Source organism: Cyprinodon variegatus, unplaced genomic scaffold (assembly GCF_000732505.1).
Source record: "Cyprinodon variegatus isolate N-32 unplaced genomic scaffold, C_variegatus-1.0 Scaffold1490, whole genome shotgun sequence".
NCBI lineage: Eukaryota > Metazoa > Chordata > Actinopteri > Cyprinodontiformes > Cyprinodontidae > Cyprinodon > Cyprinodon variegatus.
Genome location: NW_015151943.1, coordinates 78,929 through 98,077, shown reverse-complemented (window position 1 = coordinate 98,077; position 19,149 = coordinate 78,929). Strand labels below are relative to the sequence as shown.

Sequence of the window (19,149 nt, the reverse complement as noted above, 5' to 3'; positions counted from 1 at the left end):
AAGCTATTTTAGAGATATATATATACATTTATGTCTTACTGTATAATTTAATTTCTACCTACATATTTATTCATTGTATTTTTGGGGGCAATTAATTGAATGCTTATTTATTTATTTATTGAGCATGTATTTATTTATGTATTTATTTTTATATATGGGAGAGCTGTTCCTCCATACCTAAAAAATCTTATCTGTGTAAAGCCTAAAAACAGATTTATGTAAACATCCTGTCAGGTAAATTAGGCCATGAAAATACAATATCTGAGTTTCACTACTGCTCTCTAATTAGAGTATCTTAGTGGCAGTCATCAGATTGAACTATCTGGAAATTAAAGGCGCCAATAAAGTTAAAGCTGATATATTTTTCACATTTTTATTTCAAAAAATATACTGTAGTTGACTGTTTTAATTAGTGTTTGACTATGTAAAACAAATGGCTAATCTTGGCCACATGAGCTCTCTATGGCCAAGAACCTTGAAAATCACTCATGTTACAATTATAAAAATTACATAAGCTTTTTTTTTTTTTTTTTTTTAAACACTTCTGCTTAGCCACTTGGCTAGTCCCTTTCCATCACACACTGCTTGTTGGTTGGTGGGTAGCTTTTGTTTTACTCATTTACATACAGCATTTGGCTAAAGTGAGTTGGGATTTACACTGATGCTAGATATTTTTACTTGCATACTGCAGGAGGGAAATTAGTGATTCACCTGAATGTGAGTTTTCAGGTTGGTGTTGGATGTCCTTGACGTTGACAACAGTTTGGTTTTTGGATTGCAAAGCAGACATCTGTACACTTATTTTTTATCTGAGGATTCAACAAGTTTCATAATCTCTGAAGATAAGGCCACGGTATGGTAGGGACAGTTGGCTGCTCTTCTCACTCTGCTCCTGTCTCCTCCTCCATCCTGTGTGTGTGGCTCTGTATGTGTGCGTGTGTCTGTGTGTGTAATTCTTTGAGTTCCACTGCCGTGCGCATGCGCATGTGTCGGTAGATACACACAGAAGAGGCAGAGTAGAGGCTCATGCGTGAATGTCCAACGAATAACTCTGATTGTTGTTTCAAAATAGAAAACCTGGTTTCATTTCTTAGTTATGCCCTGAATTTTGTAGCGTTTGTGGACGCTACCTCGCTACTTGATCAAAGCAATAACGTCACTACAGGAAAGTTACTTGATAAATAAAGCAGCGACGCTACGGTCAAGCTACTGGAACATGTAGTTAAACTAATAGCTTCGCTACATGTAGCGGCGCTAATGCCCATCACTGTTTATTTGTATGGTTTCATTCAGTGCGAGGACAATTCAAAGTGCTTTACATGAATTAAACCATAAAATTCAAGAAAAATAAAAGCAAGCAAATATGAAAACCAGGTAAAAACAGGTGGTAAAACAGATAAAACAGTTGGACCACAACTTTAAACTAATGATACCTTATTTAACAGTTTAACTTCAAAAGTCAAATGCAGCTCTAAGAAAATGGGTTTTTAACTTTGACTTAAAAGAACTCAGGCTTCCAGCACTTTTACAGTCTTCTGAAAGTTTGTTCCAGATAAATGGAGCGTAGGAACTAAATGCTGCTTCCCCGTGTTTGGTTCTAGTTCTAGCTGTACAGCGTAGACTTTAACTAGAACACCTGAGTGGTCTTGGAGGCTGATACACTGACAACAAATCTGTTATGCATTGAGGTGCTGATCCATTCAGTGATTTTTAGACCAGTGTAAGGACTTCATAACCAGGCTGATGTGCTCTACTTTTAGTTCTAGACAGAACACGGGTCCAAGTAGTCACAAAACACAATCCAGTAAAATAAACAATACAAAAAACTGCTTCATTGTTCTTAAACTAAAAGAGAGAAGTAAAAACAGTTAATAATTAAATCCTTATGTTTAAATACAAACAGTTGTGATAAACTCTGCAGTATTTTTGTGATAGGATGAGCTTCTGTAGAGGGCAGGGAGCTACCTGTTACCTGGGTAGGTGTGGAGGAGTCATGTTTGCCTTCATAATGAAATAAGTAGATTTTTTTCAAATTTCCCACAAAGCAGGTATGTTTGGACTTTCTTGAAGAGCTTATAAAACACAGGGGCTTTGTGTAACTGCAGCTTGGTAAATGTAAGAATTTATTACAGTGCATGCACACTGACAAATTGCTTTTTTTAAGGGTTAAAGGTCAAAGCATCACTTCCTTTGAAAAGAATGTTGCAACCCTACTTAGCTAAGTGAAATCTTAACTTTATGAGATATGTCTTTTGGACATTTTCTAATGTCACTTTATTGACAGCAATAAACAGTCATAAATAAAAAATAAACAGGAGAGATGTCCGGCTATAGTTGATAGCACGGCTCGTCGGAGGCTGTCAGGGTTGGTTGGTGGATGTTGTTGTGGATTCAAATGCAGAGTAGAAGAGGCAGAGATGATTAATTGCTAAATTTAATGAAGAAATAAAAATACAAAATTCATACTCCAGAACCAATAGACATGAAAACTCAAGCACCAAAAAACTAGGAGGGAGGGTTAAACCTAAAGAATGATGAGGATCCAGCAATGAGGAACTGCACAGGAAGTGTATACGGTATATGGGAGACGGAATAAATAATGGGCTCATCAGCTGATAGGGAGCAGGTGTGGATAGAAGTAACTAGAGGGGAACTAGGGGAAAGGAGACTGGCAGAAGGGGTCAATAGAGAGTAACCTGAAAAAACACTACTTAAATATAACTGGAAAACAACTAGAATGACACAAAATGGAGAAGAAACCAATGTGTAACTGAAAACTAAAAGAGAAGCTTAAAAAGAACCAAAAAGTCCACAAAGGGCAGAATAATGATAGAAGCAAACACAAAGATCAGCCTGAATGTAGCATCTATCGAGCATGGAGGTGGAAGGTTGATGATTTGATGTTTGTTGTGAAGGCACATTACCTGCACATGTTTAAGACATTGAGATTAAAGGTATAGTGGAGGATGTTCTATTTCTGGGTGGATCATCAAAATGTGTGGTCCTCCTAATTGTCAGTCATTCTGGTGATATGTTTACGTAAGGTTGTCCTACATGCTCGTCCCAACTTTCACTTACCGGTTGACGAGTCTGACATAGTGGAAAAATTGCCAATCTTCTTTTGGAAAGTAAACTTGTATGAGCGATGCACATGGCAACTTTTAAACAGAGCGTGAACATGAAGAAATGGGCTTGTGCATGCTCTCTTACACGTTTAATAAGACTTCCCCCTCTGGAGTGGGTAACAGGGTTGTGCATGTGCATATTTTTTTAAAGCTGAGAGGGCGGGTCTTTTCAAAAATTCCCGAAAATCCTTCACTATACCTTTAACTTTACTTCTATACTTGAAAGGAAAAAACAAATACAGACAATAAAATGGTAGACTTCAGAAAGCATATGTACCTATTTAACAATCATGGAGCCTTTCTTCAGATGGAATTGGGGGAGAGACAACATTCACAGTGTAACACACAATGAAATAGAAAGACAAAAAGTGCACACATACCACAGAGAAATTTAGAGATGTTTTTGATCTGCAGGAAACTCGAGCATGGAGAAGGATCTAAACCCAGAAATGTGTTTGCTGAAAGGGAACAGTCCTAACAACTGCAACACTTTAATATATATATAAATGATCTAAAGAGGGTCTGCCTTAAGTAAAATGTAAACAACATATTTATTCATTAAGAGGCTGGACAGGAAATCACTATTTGAAAAATGCTTTTTCCCCACCAGTGATTGAAAAGGTTGTCGTGTTCAAGTTAATATTTGACAAGGTGATTTCTCTTCACCTCTCCCTCCCTCCTTCTTGTGTTTAATAACATTAAAACTTCCCTGTGATGACCTCATAGATTTAAGTGATATTTAAAGCCTTCTTAGGGCTTTAAATATAAAGCAACCTGTCACCACAAAGACAATTGTTAATAGTTCAGCTGAATCTGTGTGGAAACTGAGCTCCTAAAAAAGACATATATTTACTACGTTCTTAAATAAAACCAAAAGAAAACTCATATTCATGTTTACTTTGGTCACAGGCAAATAGTTTTACACATTTATCTCCTGCAGAAAACACCAACAAAGTTTCTGTTTTATCTTTTTTTTTAGTCATACAAACTTATTTAAAGCTTCATTAGAGGCAAATGGGCAATTAAAATGCCCATGTGTATGACGTGTTTATGTGCAGGCATTGTGTGTGGGACCACACATTACAACGGCTAACTGGCTCATTAAATAAAATGGTTAAATGATAGGTTTTTTTATGTGGGAGTATAATTTGTAACCTGCACCTCAATTAACTCGTCACTGTGGCTGGTCAGTGGTAATTACACACCTTGGTGTTGCTCTGCATCCTGTTTATTGAAAATATGCTCTACCTTATCACTCCCTTGTTATTATCCAGGGCTTTTTGTACTCCTGTTTGACTTTGTGATCAGACAAGCGAAGAAAATGTAGAACAAAGTCACAGTTTTAATTGGTTGGGTACAAAGCCTGAAGTACCAGAACAGCATTTTGGCATCTAAGCAGAAGTTTGGTGAGAAAACAAGCAGGGAGACAGATTTATGGAAAGGGTAGTGAAGTGAAGCAGATCCAATTCATGACATGAATTCCTTCATGTGCCATTTTTACATGAACTGATATTATCGTCATTATCTTTTTTATAGTTACTTTTTTTCTCTCTTTTATTATCTTTAGGAAGACAGAATATGTTGAGTTTTCAGCACTTTCAGTCACCACTGATTGTTTGTTGTTTTTACAGATTTTATTCATGAACAAGATAGACCTTTTTCAAGAGAAGATTTTACACACGAGACGACATCTGCGGTTATATTTGCCACAGTTTAAAGGTATGCCTGTCAGCACATGCACATCGGATGACCATTTCAAATGTTATAAACTTTTATGGCCTGGGTGAGAAGTAACATTGATTATACACATTAAAGGTTTTAAATAGAATTTTTGCCAGAAAAAGTCAGATTTTCATTACTTATATTAGACTCTACATTTACCTTAGAGAATCATGTTAAATGTACTCTTAAAGGGGTAGAGTTACATCATATACCTATACAAATAAACATTTGATCATAATAAAATATGTTTATCTACACCAAGCCCCCGTCCTGATAGTTTTTAAATAGTCCATATTTGGCCTAAATCGAATTCCAGTAGTGGGCATGATAAGCAGTTATAAACAATTTTGCACCATCTGTTAGCAGCACTATATAACTATCAGAAAGTCAGATGGCAAGAATTGACTCAGGTACTTATTACGTACCATCCTGCAATACTTCACAATAATGCAACAGCTCAGCATGGTCAACAGAAACAGTCAGTTAAGAAATATTTAAAGATAAGTCATAGTATACATATTTTAATTGGATTCATGGCAAATTAAATATATAAAATTGCTCTTCTGGATTACAGTAGGTGTGAAAAGCTGCTCCCATGTACTGTTTATTTGAATCTATTTATCTATCTGTCTATCTGTCTGTCTGTCTGTCTGTCTGCCTGTCTGTCTGTCTGTCTGTCTGTCTGTCTGTCTGTCTGTGATATCGTTTGTTTTTAGACTGAATACTTGACAACCAGTATTCTTGTCACTACTATCAGTACTAGAAAGGATAATTATTTAAGCGTTTTTTTGCACTTTTAAAACATCTATGGCTTTCCTTCATTAATTTTGCAAAATTGTTGTGAGTTCCACATCTTCTCACCTCTGTTGCTTTGACTTGTTTAACTATATCTGTAATAGTGTTTTTATGGTAAATGTACACAGAGAGGCTTTATTTACTCACAAAATAAGCCAAAAAAAGCATTAAACCAAAACAATAACTAATATTAGTAAGATGCAGTCATCATTCAGAAAAAACTGTGTATGCTCCAGAGTTAGCTACTGGCATATACAGTTAAAATGTCTGTAGAAGCCATTATGTATAAGCTCTATAAAAGAGGGGAAATGATGTGTGTATGGGCGTTTGTTTCACTGGAAAGGGCAAATCGGTTTGACCGCATGGCGGGTAAACGCTGTCAACTCACAGCTGGCTGTTGTATCATTTTTTTTGTTTTGTAAGCAGCAAGAGTGGGAATAAATCAGCCTTTAAACAGCAAGAACAGCGTCTGGACATTTCCTGTTCACACCATCTAACCCGGGCAAAGCGCGTCAACCATAAGATTCCAGTTTTAAAAACATTACAGTGGCTTTAAGCGTCGGCTTAGCCCCTACAATGTCACTTATGCTTTGTTTACAATTTGAATAAACGCCTTTACTTTCTGCTTATTTTAACTAAGACTTAGACAAACTTTATGTCTATCTTTAATGTAACAAAATTTCGCGTTTCGGAACGCGAAATTTCGTTACATACAGCTTTCCAACAGTTCATGAGCAGCAACTTAGCAGTGAAAAAGAACATTTCCTTTTATAAAGTGCAGCAGTGATCCAAATGTAAACTGTGTAGGAAAGACATGGCACAAAAGGCATTGATGTGGAAGGTTCAGAGCAGTATGAAAAATAAATAAATATATATGGTGCGATGAGTAGAAACACTGAGTTGAGTTCTATTTTGAAAATTTACATATTAAATCTTCAAAGTATGATGTTATCAGTGTGATGCAGAGACTCAATTTTTTTTACTTGATTAGAGTTTCTACAGTTCTTATGGCAGAGGGGAAAATGCTGTTACAGAACCTGCAGGACCAGAGTAGAAATTTAAAAAGTAGAAATGTAGAAAAGTAGCAGAAGATGGAACAGAACATTTGATTAAAAAAAAAAAAAAAAAAAGACAGACCTCAATTATATTTGGTTAAATGCCTCCAAGCAGGTTGTACCTCAAAGTACATTCCTGTATTGACAGCAACCCTCTGGCTGGATGTCTGAGCTCTCTTATTTTGGGAAATTTGGCGTTAATTTCAACTGATTGTTTTTATACTACAAACCAAACTTTTAACTATCATACACAAGTTTAGAGAAGACTTGGGTCAGCAGATTCAGAAAGCCCTATGTGATGTTTCAAACCAGTTTTTATTTGCTTTGAATTATTGTCCTGTTGAAAAGTCTAGCTGGGTTCAAGTTTCATCATATTACCCTCAGCTGAAAGGTTAAGGAGCACCCAAAGAACCACAAAGGCTCAGGTAGAACAAGAACTGGGACAGCAGAAAGGGAAGTTTCTATGTGTTTTACATCAATCTGAGCTAAGGTGGACCAAAAGAGAAACCTTTGTTCCAAAATGAAAACATTCAAGTTCAACTCAAATATGTAGATACTTTAAAAAGACATTAAAGCTACAGTGTGTAACTTTTAGCGACATCTAGCGGTCAGACTGCAGCAACATGAACATCTCCCCCCCACCGCTTCTCCCCCCCAGCAGTACGGCGAGTGTTACGGGACAAAATGTCTTCCACGACGTCCGCATCACCTACCTTCTCAAGTGATGAGGTTTGTTTACATAGAAAATTTTACAGATAGTATTTCATTAGTCTGTGTAGGGTATAGATTTCATGTAGACTTAAGACATTAAATATACCCGTTATTTTTTCTACATCGTTGTGACGTTTTGGCGATCTCGCAATCGCTAGTTTGTTGGCTCTGCGCTGCCGTAGCGCAAAGATGTCTGCCTCCATGGCTGCGAGACCCGCTCCTATGTAATTATAAATAACGAATTCTAAGGCAACGCAAATATTAAGGTTAAGAGGCTGAGCTCGTAGATGATGATAAATAACATAGTTATGTATAATATATTAAATTTCTGACTGTATATCCCTGTAATTATTACACACTGTAGCTTTAAAGGCCTTTGAAATAATAATGCCACCTGTGGCCAAACACAGAAGTGCAGCACTCTCATGCCCGTTTGTTTTTTTCAAACTGCTCAAAACTGCACTAATAAAATACTATTTTAAACAAATGTGCTCTCTAGTTCTAATAACATTAAAAAAATGTATCAGGACTGTAGCATGGGGGTGGCAGCATCACAAGGGTTACTGTTGCAATGCATAAACCAGTGAGGGTGCCTTCCTCCATTCACAGAAATCGTAGGGTCAACCAGAGAGGTCAAAGATCCAATTTAATCATGCCAGAACCTTATTATTGATATGAATAACAATTGGGTGAAATTGCAGTTCGCTAACCAACATTTGATTAAATATAGTTTTCACCCTGTGCTGACGAGAGGTAATCCAACTTAAATTTTCTCTTTATAACATAATTTTTAATATAGAATCAAATTCTTCCAACCCAAACAAAGAGCTATGGATATACAGCTTTCAGATCAATAGAACCATATTTGTATGACAATGAATCAAAGTATGAGTTTATAAACATCTCTGGCTGTTTAAATCCAACATAATCAGGTTTACAGATATAAAAAACAATCAGCTCAGGCAGTCCATCTGCTTATTGTTAATAGCAAAGCTCTAGACTTACATAATTTTAAAGAAAGTACATATTTCTATTGTTTGTTAAGTGTTACATAGAATCAAAAAAATATAATAAACTGTTAATTTGATATTTTTAATTAGGAAATGCAGCTCATTGTAACCAAACAGATTATAGAATGTATAATATCAAGGATAAGGTTTATTGATTACTTAAGTTACGATTTGCACTTATAATTTGTAAGTATTCAGATCCTTTCTTCCAGCTGCAACCTAAGCACTGATCCTATAGCACAGACTTTTTCATCATCAATTTCTAAACAAGGTTTTGAATTTTAAGTAAACCTTTTAAGATTTCCATCATAAAGACTGATCAGCTACTCATCAGCATTTGACCATTACCCACCTGATTATGTTTCTTATGGTACTAATGGACTCCATGTTCAACTATGCATTTATCTGCTTTCCCTGCTTATATTTAATGCAATAAACCTTAAAAGAAATTATTTTAATTCGACTGCAGTAGGTTGTAGATATCTACTAACGTTTGTCAATCCTTCAAGATTGAGTACTTTACAGAGATGTATTACCCCATAGCAGGTATGGGAGCTTATTAAACACAGAGACAATAATAAGCTCTTAGTGTCCCACATGCTGTTATTTCTGGAGGTTTTTAAATCTGCTCAATGTTTCATCTCCCGTATCTCAGCGGGATCAACGGGGGCCGTGTCCTCTCTGCTCTCATGCAAATGCCAATAAAAATGCTAACACGGCTTGGATTGGGGTCAGCCAGCAGAGCAAGCGTCTGTTTGACTCCGAGCGCAGACATGATGATGAGTCCAGGTTCTTGCTCAGGTTTGCAGCTGCAAGGAATGAATTGTTTTTGTGTTTGTTTTTCTAAGCATCACATAGAGGGATATATTAACCAAATTCACATTTTTTTTAAACAATCATTGCTTTTAGAGCCTTACTAAAACCAGAAGATTACATTCTCTAAAGAGGCTTTTTTATTTTTTATTGGCAATTACAGGTTTGTTACGGAGTCTTGAAGAGTCCAGAAATCTTGATCTTTTTGGAATTGAAAAAAAATTGGGGGAAAAAGTTAGACTTTTCAAACATCATACGTTTTTCATATTTAAGGATGACATTTTCCTTGTAATTTTTTCGGTAAAAAAAGTAGAAACTGTTAATTTTTTCAGTAAAGGCTCAAAATTTAGTTTAGATGCCATGCAAATTATATAGGTGTTTTTTGTTGTAGTTTCAAACTTTGTCTTAAACTAAATCTACAGATTTTCCATCAAATTATACATAAAAAAATGATACATAGAATGTATAGAATGGTGCAGAGTAAAAGTAAAATAAATATTTATTTTATACATTTTGACAGGTTCAAAATATCTAGATATTTACTTCTGGTTATGTCAGCATTAGTTGAAAGGATAATGCAGCAATAGGAATAGTGGATTAAAGTCACATGAGATGGAGCTAAGACATTGCCAGATCCTAGCAACTCCATGACAGCTCTTTAAAAAAGGTTTCTTCAAAGAAAAAAAAATGGTTAGCATCCATCAAGCTTTTGAGCATTGGAAACAAAGTGGCTCAGAAGGTTAATGGAGGTTACCGCTTTTCTTCTGAACTAGCAAACAGTACAGGTGAAGCAGGTGAGCGCAGATGCACATTTTCCTGGTCTGGAGGAGTTACATTTATCACCTTTAATGCATAATGCCACAAAGATGCCACAAAAATTGAACATTATTGATCTCACATTGGAGAAATTTATCTCTGCATTTAACACATCCCCTTGGGGAGCAGTGGGCTGCCATTGTACGGCGCCCGGGGAGCAGTGTGGGGTTAAGGGTCTTGCTCAGGGACCCAGAGTGGCAGTCTGGGGGAGTGAGGGATCGAACTCCCAATCTCAGAATTCAAAGCCCTATCCCCTAACCATTAGGCCGCCACTCCCCTACATAATAAATATGCAAAGCAATTTGTTCTGCCCAATTAAAACTACCTGATTGCGTGTTCTTCTGGAAGTTTGAGAGTGGCCTTTATTCAATTCAGTTCACTTCATCTATCTATATAGCGTCAATTCACAACACACGTCATCTCAAGAAACTTTACAGTTCACCAGATCATCCAGTCAAATTGATTTCAAGTTTTCTATCTAAGGAAAACCAGTTGATTGCATCGACTCATTGACTCGAAGGCAATCAAGCATGATTGTAGTGACAGTGGTGAGGAAAAACTCCCTTTTAACAGCAGGAAGAAACCTCCAGCAGAACCAGGCTCAGTGTGAAAGATGAGCTTCTAAGCTATCAGAGGTGATATTGATAAAAAAATAATTTAATATAATAATGCTAATATTAACTTAATAATATTTAAAGCGCTCTCCACATAGTTAGCTTCAAGGTGCTTCAAACAAAAGTAAAGAATTAAATGATAAAAATAATGAAAATTAAATAAATGATATCATTGCACATGGGAAAAGTTGTCTTTGTAGATTGACCCCCCACCCTTCCCCAAAGAGTCACAGTCAGATTTACAGCAGAGTGTGCCCTAAATACCTGGAATTACCTCCAGCAACTCCTCTCAATACCCGATTGACCCGAAACACTACAAAACAAGGTAGTAGCCTGAAGATGCTTTGCTAACTTAACTAAATGAAGCGAAGAAGAAAACATTTGACGTCGGATTTCCTAAAAAGCAGCGAATTAGAGACACTTTACTTTCTCAGGTTTGTTCTACCCTTAAAGTGACAAAAGTTGACTTTAATGCACAGGAAAAGGTCTAGAAGCAGAAAGAATCTATGGTACTATGACAGTATCTACAGCAGTGTTTTTCAATCCTGGTCCTCAAGGCACCGTGCCCTGCATGTTTTAGATGTTTCCCCGCTTTCACACACCTGTTATCAATTGATAGCAGATCATCAGGCTTTGCTGAACTGCAATCATCTTAATCAGGTTTGCTGAACCTCAGAAACATCCAAAACATGCAGAGAAGGGTGCCTTGAGGACCAGGATCGAAAAACACTGATCGACAGTCACATAAAAAGCAAAAGAGGAATGCAGAGAAAGAGCAACAACTCATGGTTGAGACATAAGCCCCATGTACTCTACCCTTTTGAAACCGTGCCGAGAACGGTCCGAGCACTGTAACAGAGATAACTGTTGAGTGTAAATGGAATGCAGCTGAACTGGACCGTGCAAGACACAACCAGACCATGCTAAATATAGTACTAGTTCAACAGCAGGGCTCGGTACGGCTCAGTTGTGGCATGGTTCTCTGATAACAAAGAGCGCATGAGTAGACCGCGTCATCTACTATTTACTGTCAGCTGACTCACTTCACAGGTTTTCTGCCTTGTCAGCTGTAGTACTGTGGACAACTGGTAGGAGGCAAGGAACCGTGCTAGCGTGATGGCCATAAGGAACCAAGCTCGGCACGGTTAACTGATCCAAGCTCGATCCGTACTTGGCACAGATCGGTTTCAGAGGGGTAGCGTAAATGGGGCAATTCTGGGGGGCTTGTAGTAACAAGCATGGCTGCGCCAGTTTTATCTGGAATATCCTCTATTTACTTTTGCATAACAAGCATAAGGACATGATTGTGCCAACTGGATTTGGTAAGAGTTTGATTTATCATTTAGCTCTGCTAGTTGTAAAACAAATCAAGCACATGTCACAGCTGCCACTGCTGCTGTGATTGGCTAAAAGCTAGACATAGTAGGAAGGTGCCACATGAAGGTTTACCCAATCCACTTGAATAATTGTGCTGAATGTCCCTCACTTTTGTGAACATTTTACACAGGAGCCTTTTCAGAATAATACTGAAATGTAGAATTCAAATTGAACTACAGGCATCAATCTTGCTCATGCTAGGTTAATTTCTTACTCTCCAGATGTGTAAATGCGCACAGAATATCTCTCCATGTATTGATGCATCCTTTGTGGTCACAATGACCAAAGAAATCTTTGCTTTGGGTTTGTACCTGTTGCTAAAACATAAACTGCAGAGACAGTGGAGTTTTAGATTAGGAAAATCCCTTTGCACCTGGTAAATGTTTACATTTGGATATCCTCATCCATTAATGTTTGCAGTTTGGTCATTAAAGTTTTATTTACAAATTGTTGAAGATGCAAGCAAAAAAAGGCATGTATGCACTACCTGGTGAATTGCTAGTTTTACCCATTTTGTGCCTTATGCTCTGCTTGTGCAGAAATGTTAGCACGTTTTATAAGATAGTACTAGTTCAAGCACATGTAAGTAAACATTTTAAAGATCAGGCCCTCTGAATTATAGATTTGAATGAGAGCACATCTAAGTTTCTAAGTGCTGTGGAAATTTTTTTAGCAACTATCTAGATAAATTCTTTGGATTCAAATATTCACAACATTTCAAATGTTCGCAACATTGAAATATAACTGTAAACCCCCTTTATGCCGGTCTGGAAAACAATGTATTTTTTAAATGGAAAATCTGTACGAAAACAGTAATTAGCGAGATTAGGTAAAATAAAAATAGCCCAATATAGTATGAAATGTTGTTAAAAGACTGCCAGCATTTGCTGCCCCATCAAAATAAGCAGAGACTAAAATAAATAAGGTCACTGGTTGCCTGTTTGTACAGCAGAGATGCCTGCATACAAAACACTGTAGCCTGTTAAACTTTTATACTTTCTCTGGATCAGAGCTGTAAGTAAAACCCAAAGTTTCACAACAGTAAGATCCTTAGTGTAAACATAGCTGCCAGCCATTCAGTCTCCAGTCAGCCATTTAATTAACCAATCCATTTCTCTGCAGGGGGTCATAGTTCATTTTTGTTTCATGCAGTGGTTGTTAAACCCTTAAAGCCGATCCATCCCTAGAGGATCAAATTTTATGTCTCACATCTCTGCCTGAACCAGAGGCCTTAATTAGTAGGATAAACCATCTTTCTATCAGTAATAGAAAAGCAAACTTTTGTTTTATCCCCCAGGTGCTGACTGCGATGTAGATTCAGCTGCAGGATTTATTGTCGCCACTTTCGTCTCGCTCAACAAAATACCTAAGAAGCTCATCTACCACCATTTCACCACGGCAACCGACACCTCCAACATCCAGGTGGTCTTTCAGGTGGTTATGGACACGATCATTAAGGAGAATTTGGAGGCTGTGTCCCTCCTGTAGCTGGGAGAGGTGCTGTGGAACTCTGGATGCTGAAACCTCCCCCAGTGAAGTAGCATTAAAAAAAAGTTAACCAAAACAAAGACTTTGCTGTTTATTAATATTTAACTGACTATTACATAAAACCAAGCGCTAAGCATCTTGGAAAAGCTTGCTAAACACATGGGCCTTTCCCCTTGTTTTGTTTTGTGCAGAAAGCTCAACAGCGAGGCGGTTTTACTGTATGTCCCCTTAACTTGCAGGATTCACCCATGCATACCATCATGTGTTTTTCCCCTCATCCATCACCATGTCCCCACACTGTGCGTCACATCCTCCTAATGAGGCGCTCATCGCTGTATTACAGCTCACCGGTTTGTGTTCATCCGAGACCCCAGACGCAGCAGGCATCTTAATCTGTGCCATTAACTGTCCCACTGACTAATATTAGCCAATGATGATGCTTCAAAGCTTATTAGAAGCAAAACATGTACATTAAAAACATCCCTGAGGCGTCTGACTTGGATTTAATTTCCTTTCTTTCTATCGGCGAGGGTTATTGTCTCTGGATCTGACACATACACTCATAAACTCGGGGTTGTCATGCAAAACGCTGCCTCCTGCATGTGTGATTTGTGGCATTATCTTTTCCGGAGTTTGTTTTTGAAGGGTTCCCCCGAGCAACGGATAGTGCCAACACACCCTGACTTCAGTCAGATATGATGATGGATGTTGCAGTCTGATAGGGAACCCGCAGAGGAAAAAAAACAAAACACCCTCAAGTGCCTTACATGATGATGAAGTAGTGATGTGTGTATTTTAACAAGAGAATATTCCTTTCTGTGAACCTCATCTTTGTATGTTTTTGTTATTTTGAAATTCCGAACAAAATAAATGTGACGCTCTTAAGATTTTTTTTTTCTCTTGTCTTGGATGAGAGTTAAAGAAACAAATAAAATTCAAACAACATGTTAATATTATTTGTTCATTTTAATAGATAAATAAATAAAAGTCATTTACAGGAATTCTTGAAAACTGCAGAGAAACTTGGGGACATTTCTGAACATTTTTGGTGTATACAAGGGATGAAATGGCTTTGACTAACTTTTGACTTTATTTTTTTCCTTGTTTACATATTTTTTTTCTTCTACACATTATAAAAGACATAATTATTATTGCACCAAAATTGAAACAGGTGTCGTTAAAAGTCTAACGTAAAGCAAAATTGAACATTTATTTTTTTTTCACTTTAAAATAAAAGAGAGAATATTCAGCCACACACTCTGTTATCAAAACCCATCTCTGTCTATCCATCATCTCTGTTTTGATCTCTATCTGCTTTTCTCTATATATCTTTTTTAATGTTTTTTTTTTTAAGAGGATGATGAGGAGGATTTACAGGGACTCATGCAGACAGGCAGTCCAAGGAGTCCAGAGTGAGGAAGACATCTGCCTTGCACTGGAAGGTGCCAGTCCCATCCTGCAGCAGCTCGCAGCTCTTCAGGTTTGGAGAGATGTCCTTCAGACAGATGGCCTGCAAGATAGAGAGAAGCGAAAACTAAAATGAAACGCTTGAAAATTAAGGGATTTTGTAAAAAAAAAAATAAAAATCTGTGAGAATAAATGTTTATTTGTTTTAATTTTTTCAATCCAAATAGTTATTTCTAACCACCAGAGCAGCTTTTTTCTGTGCAAACTGTAACAAGCGCAGCTGTGCGTATTTGCGCACAAAACAAAAACACTGTGATCCTTCATATAGTGAGATCTATGTGTTTCTCAATAAACTTCTTTAGGTTTACGTGTTAATTTCCTCACATTTGCTTTAAGTATGAATCCTGTGAAGTTATGGATAGTAGAGACTCCATCACAAAAAGCGCTTGTCACATATCACGGGTCACGGGTTTTTTCTTTAACACCGGAATTCAACCCTTTGCATCAAAATGATGTCTGATTTTAATGCAACAGGCGTCTCATTCGTAACTGAAAACAAATGTGCGCCTACCATGTTCTTCAGGACGGAGATCTGCCTGTTGGTGTCTTGGATCGCGTTGCCCCCCGCCGCCTCCCCGCTGTCCATCACCGTTTCCTCGGTCTCTGCTCTCCGGACATATGGAGACCTCCTGATGCCGGACAGGAGCCCGGAGGCGCGGCCCACAGAGTAGTAGCTGGGTCCGGTCACCTGCTTGTACCAGGCTTGGACCGGCTGGCAGGAGATGAGCAGAGACACTCCGACGCACACCACGGCGAACCTCACCGACTTTTCCATCTTTTGGCACTTTTATTAAGTTTTACGCACAGGAAAACGATGCTTCTTCTTGTCTGCTTTTAGTCTCTGGACACTTTGTTTTTGCTTGAATCTTAGGAAACTTTCCCTTTCTTATATAGGCAGGCGAGATGAGGTTTATCGTGACAAAAGAAATTCGTCAAATCAGAGCCGAGGTGGGCGGATGATGATCCGTCTGAAGAAAATGGGGGGAAACAACCCTAATTGATCCGTTTCTGATGGCCTGTTGGAGCCAATAATGATGATGTCTGTGAGGTTTGAGGGGGAGGTGAAGGGACGTCACCCCTACTGACGCTTTAAGGGGTCAAAGTAAATCTGTCAACCTTGGGATGAGATCATTTGGAGAAACTATTACTAGTCTACTGCTAATAGTTTAACTGAAATGCTTTGTGTGTTATAGTCAAATATTTTATCATAGTATTATAACTGTTCTTTCTTTAACTTTTAATAAAAAATAACAAGCATCTGCAAAGTGTTTTCCTCCCTCTCAGCAGGCCTCTTCTTGTTTTTTTGTTTTTTTTTTTAAGCCCAGGAGACAAAGATCAGTCCCCTGAAATGTTCCTATTTATCTGTCAAAATCATAAACCCTTTTAATGACAGAACAGGAAGGAAATTATATATACTGTTTTCATTTCTTTAATGTATCTGAATAGTTAGTTGGGTTTTTATAGTCATCCCCCATGCATAGAGCCACATTGCAGCACAGCTCTAAATCTGTTTCTTAACCAATTTAAATTGTTCTTTGTAAAACTGCTCAGCTCTGTCAAAATGGATGAATGCCACCTGTACACATTGATTGTACAAATATTTCTTATCTATATTTCTCTCTGCGCTTTGACTGGAATCTATCTATCTCTCTTTCTATCTATCTATCTACCTATCTATCTAGTTATTTTAAGTTTTGAACTAATTAACTTAAACTATTTAGTTTGATCATTTTCTTTGTAAAGTCAGTTGAAAATTCTGTGGGTAAGCTATGCTTGCCTTAATTTAAAAGTTAGTATTTGCTTGCTTTGGTTTTATAAAAACGACTAAATGAGTAATGTTTTGCTAAAAAGTTTTTTTTTTTATGTCATTCTGCTTATCATATATCTCCTGTCAAAAATCATTAACATGTAAATATATGTGTTTGCTTTCATCTCCTTCAGCTTGTAGTACTAAACAATTCTGTAATTTAAAAATTATAAAAATTATATATATATATATATATATATAGCTGTTATGTATATATATATATATACAACTAATGCATTACTTATACATATAGACCAACAAACTCCAGTTTATAATCTGGCTATGAAAAGTTAATTGGCTATGTGAAAGCATGATGACACATTAGGCCCATGTAAATTGTGAGCTTCCTGGCTCCCCTGATCCCTATTTTAATTGCAATTTGAGGTGTGGTTTCTGGTGAAGTCCAAGCCGAAGGAATGCCAAGAAGGTTTTCCTGTTATGTCATGACATTTTAAAGTTTTATTGACAAGGGCAAGGTTGTTGCAGACAATGTGCAGGCTGGCAGGTCCTGGAGATCATTGGGATTGTGTCCGACAATTAATGCAGAGACTTGATCTGGAGTAGCTGACAGCACCAGGCTAGACTTCAGTTTGGAGAGAGGATTAGCCACAGCTAGAACCTGCAGTGATGGTAAGATGCAGCATGGAGCGGTCAAGAAAGGCAGACATGGATTGGAGCTGTCCAGAGATTCAGATGTGCCTTAGAGCTGTCCAGAAGGTCAGACGTAGCTTGAAGAAGTTCAGAAATGGTTTAGACCTTTCCAGAAGGTCGGACATGGCTTAGAGCTATCCAGAAGGACAGACGTACCTTGCAGCTGTGCAACAGGTAAGGTTACCTCTAAACTCCAACACTGATGCTTCGATGCATGCTTCAAAATCGACAGGGTGGTTATGGTGATGCAGTGGGCTGGAGTTTGCGTCACGTGACATGACCGATGATGTTTCAACCCCTTCACTGCTTCATTCAGGTGGACTCAGCTGAGTGCTTCGAGGTGAGAGGCAGAGATTTGAACATTTGGCGCTACTTAGTTCATTTATTATGGCTCAAGCAATGGTTCATGTTCCTGTTCATGTTAGGTTATGTGATTAATGTAATATGTGTAGATAAGGGACATGAACCATAGTTCATGTCCCTTATCTACACATATTAGGTAAGGTGACAACCTGTTATTACATTATTAATCTTACCTAATACGTGTAGAACAGGGGCATGAACCATCAAGCAATCTACGCATATTAGGTAAGATGAATAATGTAATAACAGGTTGTTATCTTGGTTTTACAGATGCTATAGAGGAGGTGTAGCAATACTTCTCTGCTCATCCTCTGGACCGAGCAGAGGATCCGCTGAAATAGTTGGGTAGAGCATAAAACTCTCTATCCAAATCTATACCACCTAGCCAATAAGCACCGTATCACAGCATCCTCATCTGTTTCCTATGAAAGTGTATTTTCCAAAGCTGAAGAAACTGTCTACAAAAAACAAAACAAACAAAAAAGTTAGAGCCCTTTTACTGTACAAAAACGACTTTGCTTGAATAAAAAAACCAGAGGAACACAATCACCCTCTTTATTACACCAAGCACTCATAGTACGAATGACAAACCAAAAAGGTTCATGTTGTTTATAAGATATTGTTTCATAGGTAAATTAGTCAAATTATTTAATGAGGTACAAAAAACACATATGTATATCAAATACATATGTTTATTTTATACAGATAAGATGCATGACATTTTCAGGCTCTTATTTGGCGCAACAATCTGTACTGCCACTACGGCCTCAAAATAATTCAATGCTCCAAAAACTCAGTTTTGCCAATGAAAACTAACAGGTCAGATGGCTTGCAGCTGCGCAGACGTTTGTAGCCAGAAGCTGCTGTGTTTCCAATAAGACTGACTTGCAGGAAAAGGTAGAGTAAAACATTTCTGGGACCCCAGATAAGCAGACTAATTAGTTTAATTACATTCTGGGAGCCGGTGGAAAGTGAGGCAGGTATATAAAGGGTGTGCAACAGTTGGAAAGACTTGGGGCTGATTAGTGGCAGCAGCTGGAGCTAGTTATGGTGCTAACTGATGGCTGAGAAGTGAATAAAAAAAATGCACCATGGAGTGGTGAGTGGTATGTGCTGAGTTTGAATTCAGTGGCTGTATCCTCCGATGGCCAGATTTATTGGCTGATTACGCCGGATTGGAAGAGTCCTCGGCTGCGTCCGATCGTTTGAATGGTCAGTTAACTGAATTCACTATAAAGTCCACTATATGGTCCCTGCTCTATTTAGGCCTGGTGTTTGAAGGGTTTAGGGCAGGCATCCCCAAACTCGGTCCTCAAGGCCCCCTGTCCTGCAGGT

The 19,149-nt window shown here is 37.8% G+C and overlaps 2 protein-coding genes across 3 annotated transcripts in view; one reads left to right on the top strand and one right to left on the bottom strand.

Moving 5' to 3' along the window:
- Window positions 1-14,636, top strand: part of LOC107103628 (guanine nucleotide-binding protein G(o) subunit alpha-like) — a 41,898-nt gene extending 27,262 nt beyond the window's left edge. The window contains exons 8-9 of one of the 2 annotated variants that reach the window (XM_015403401.1): window positions 4,757-4,844; window positions 13,336-14,636. In XM_015403401.1, coding sequence (XP_015258887.1) covers window positions 4,757-4,844; window positions 13,336-13,526 — 279 coding nt within the window. In that variant the 3' untranslated portion in view covers window positions 13,527-14,636. The remainder of the gene's footprint in view (window positions 1-4,756; window positions 4,845-13,335) is intronic. The other variant, XM_015403402.1, reaches the window with a different exon arrangement.
- A 112-nt stretch (window positions 14,637-14,748) lies between these two features.
- LOC107103625 (neuropeptide B-like) lies at window positions 14,749-15,934 on the bottom strand. The gene is made up of 2 exons (XM_015403397.1): window positions 15,505-15,934; window positions 14,749-15,036 (listed from the first exon to the last, which is right to left on the bottom strand). Exons 1-2 carry the CDS (start codon window positions 15,766-15,768, stop codon window positions 14,908-14,910), a joined length of 393 nt encoding a protein of 130 aa, XP_015258883.1. The 5' UTR covers window positions 15,769-15,934; the 3' UTR covers window positions 14,749-14,907.
- Window positions 15,935-19,149: the final 3,215 nt, after the last annotated feature.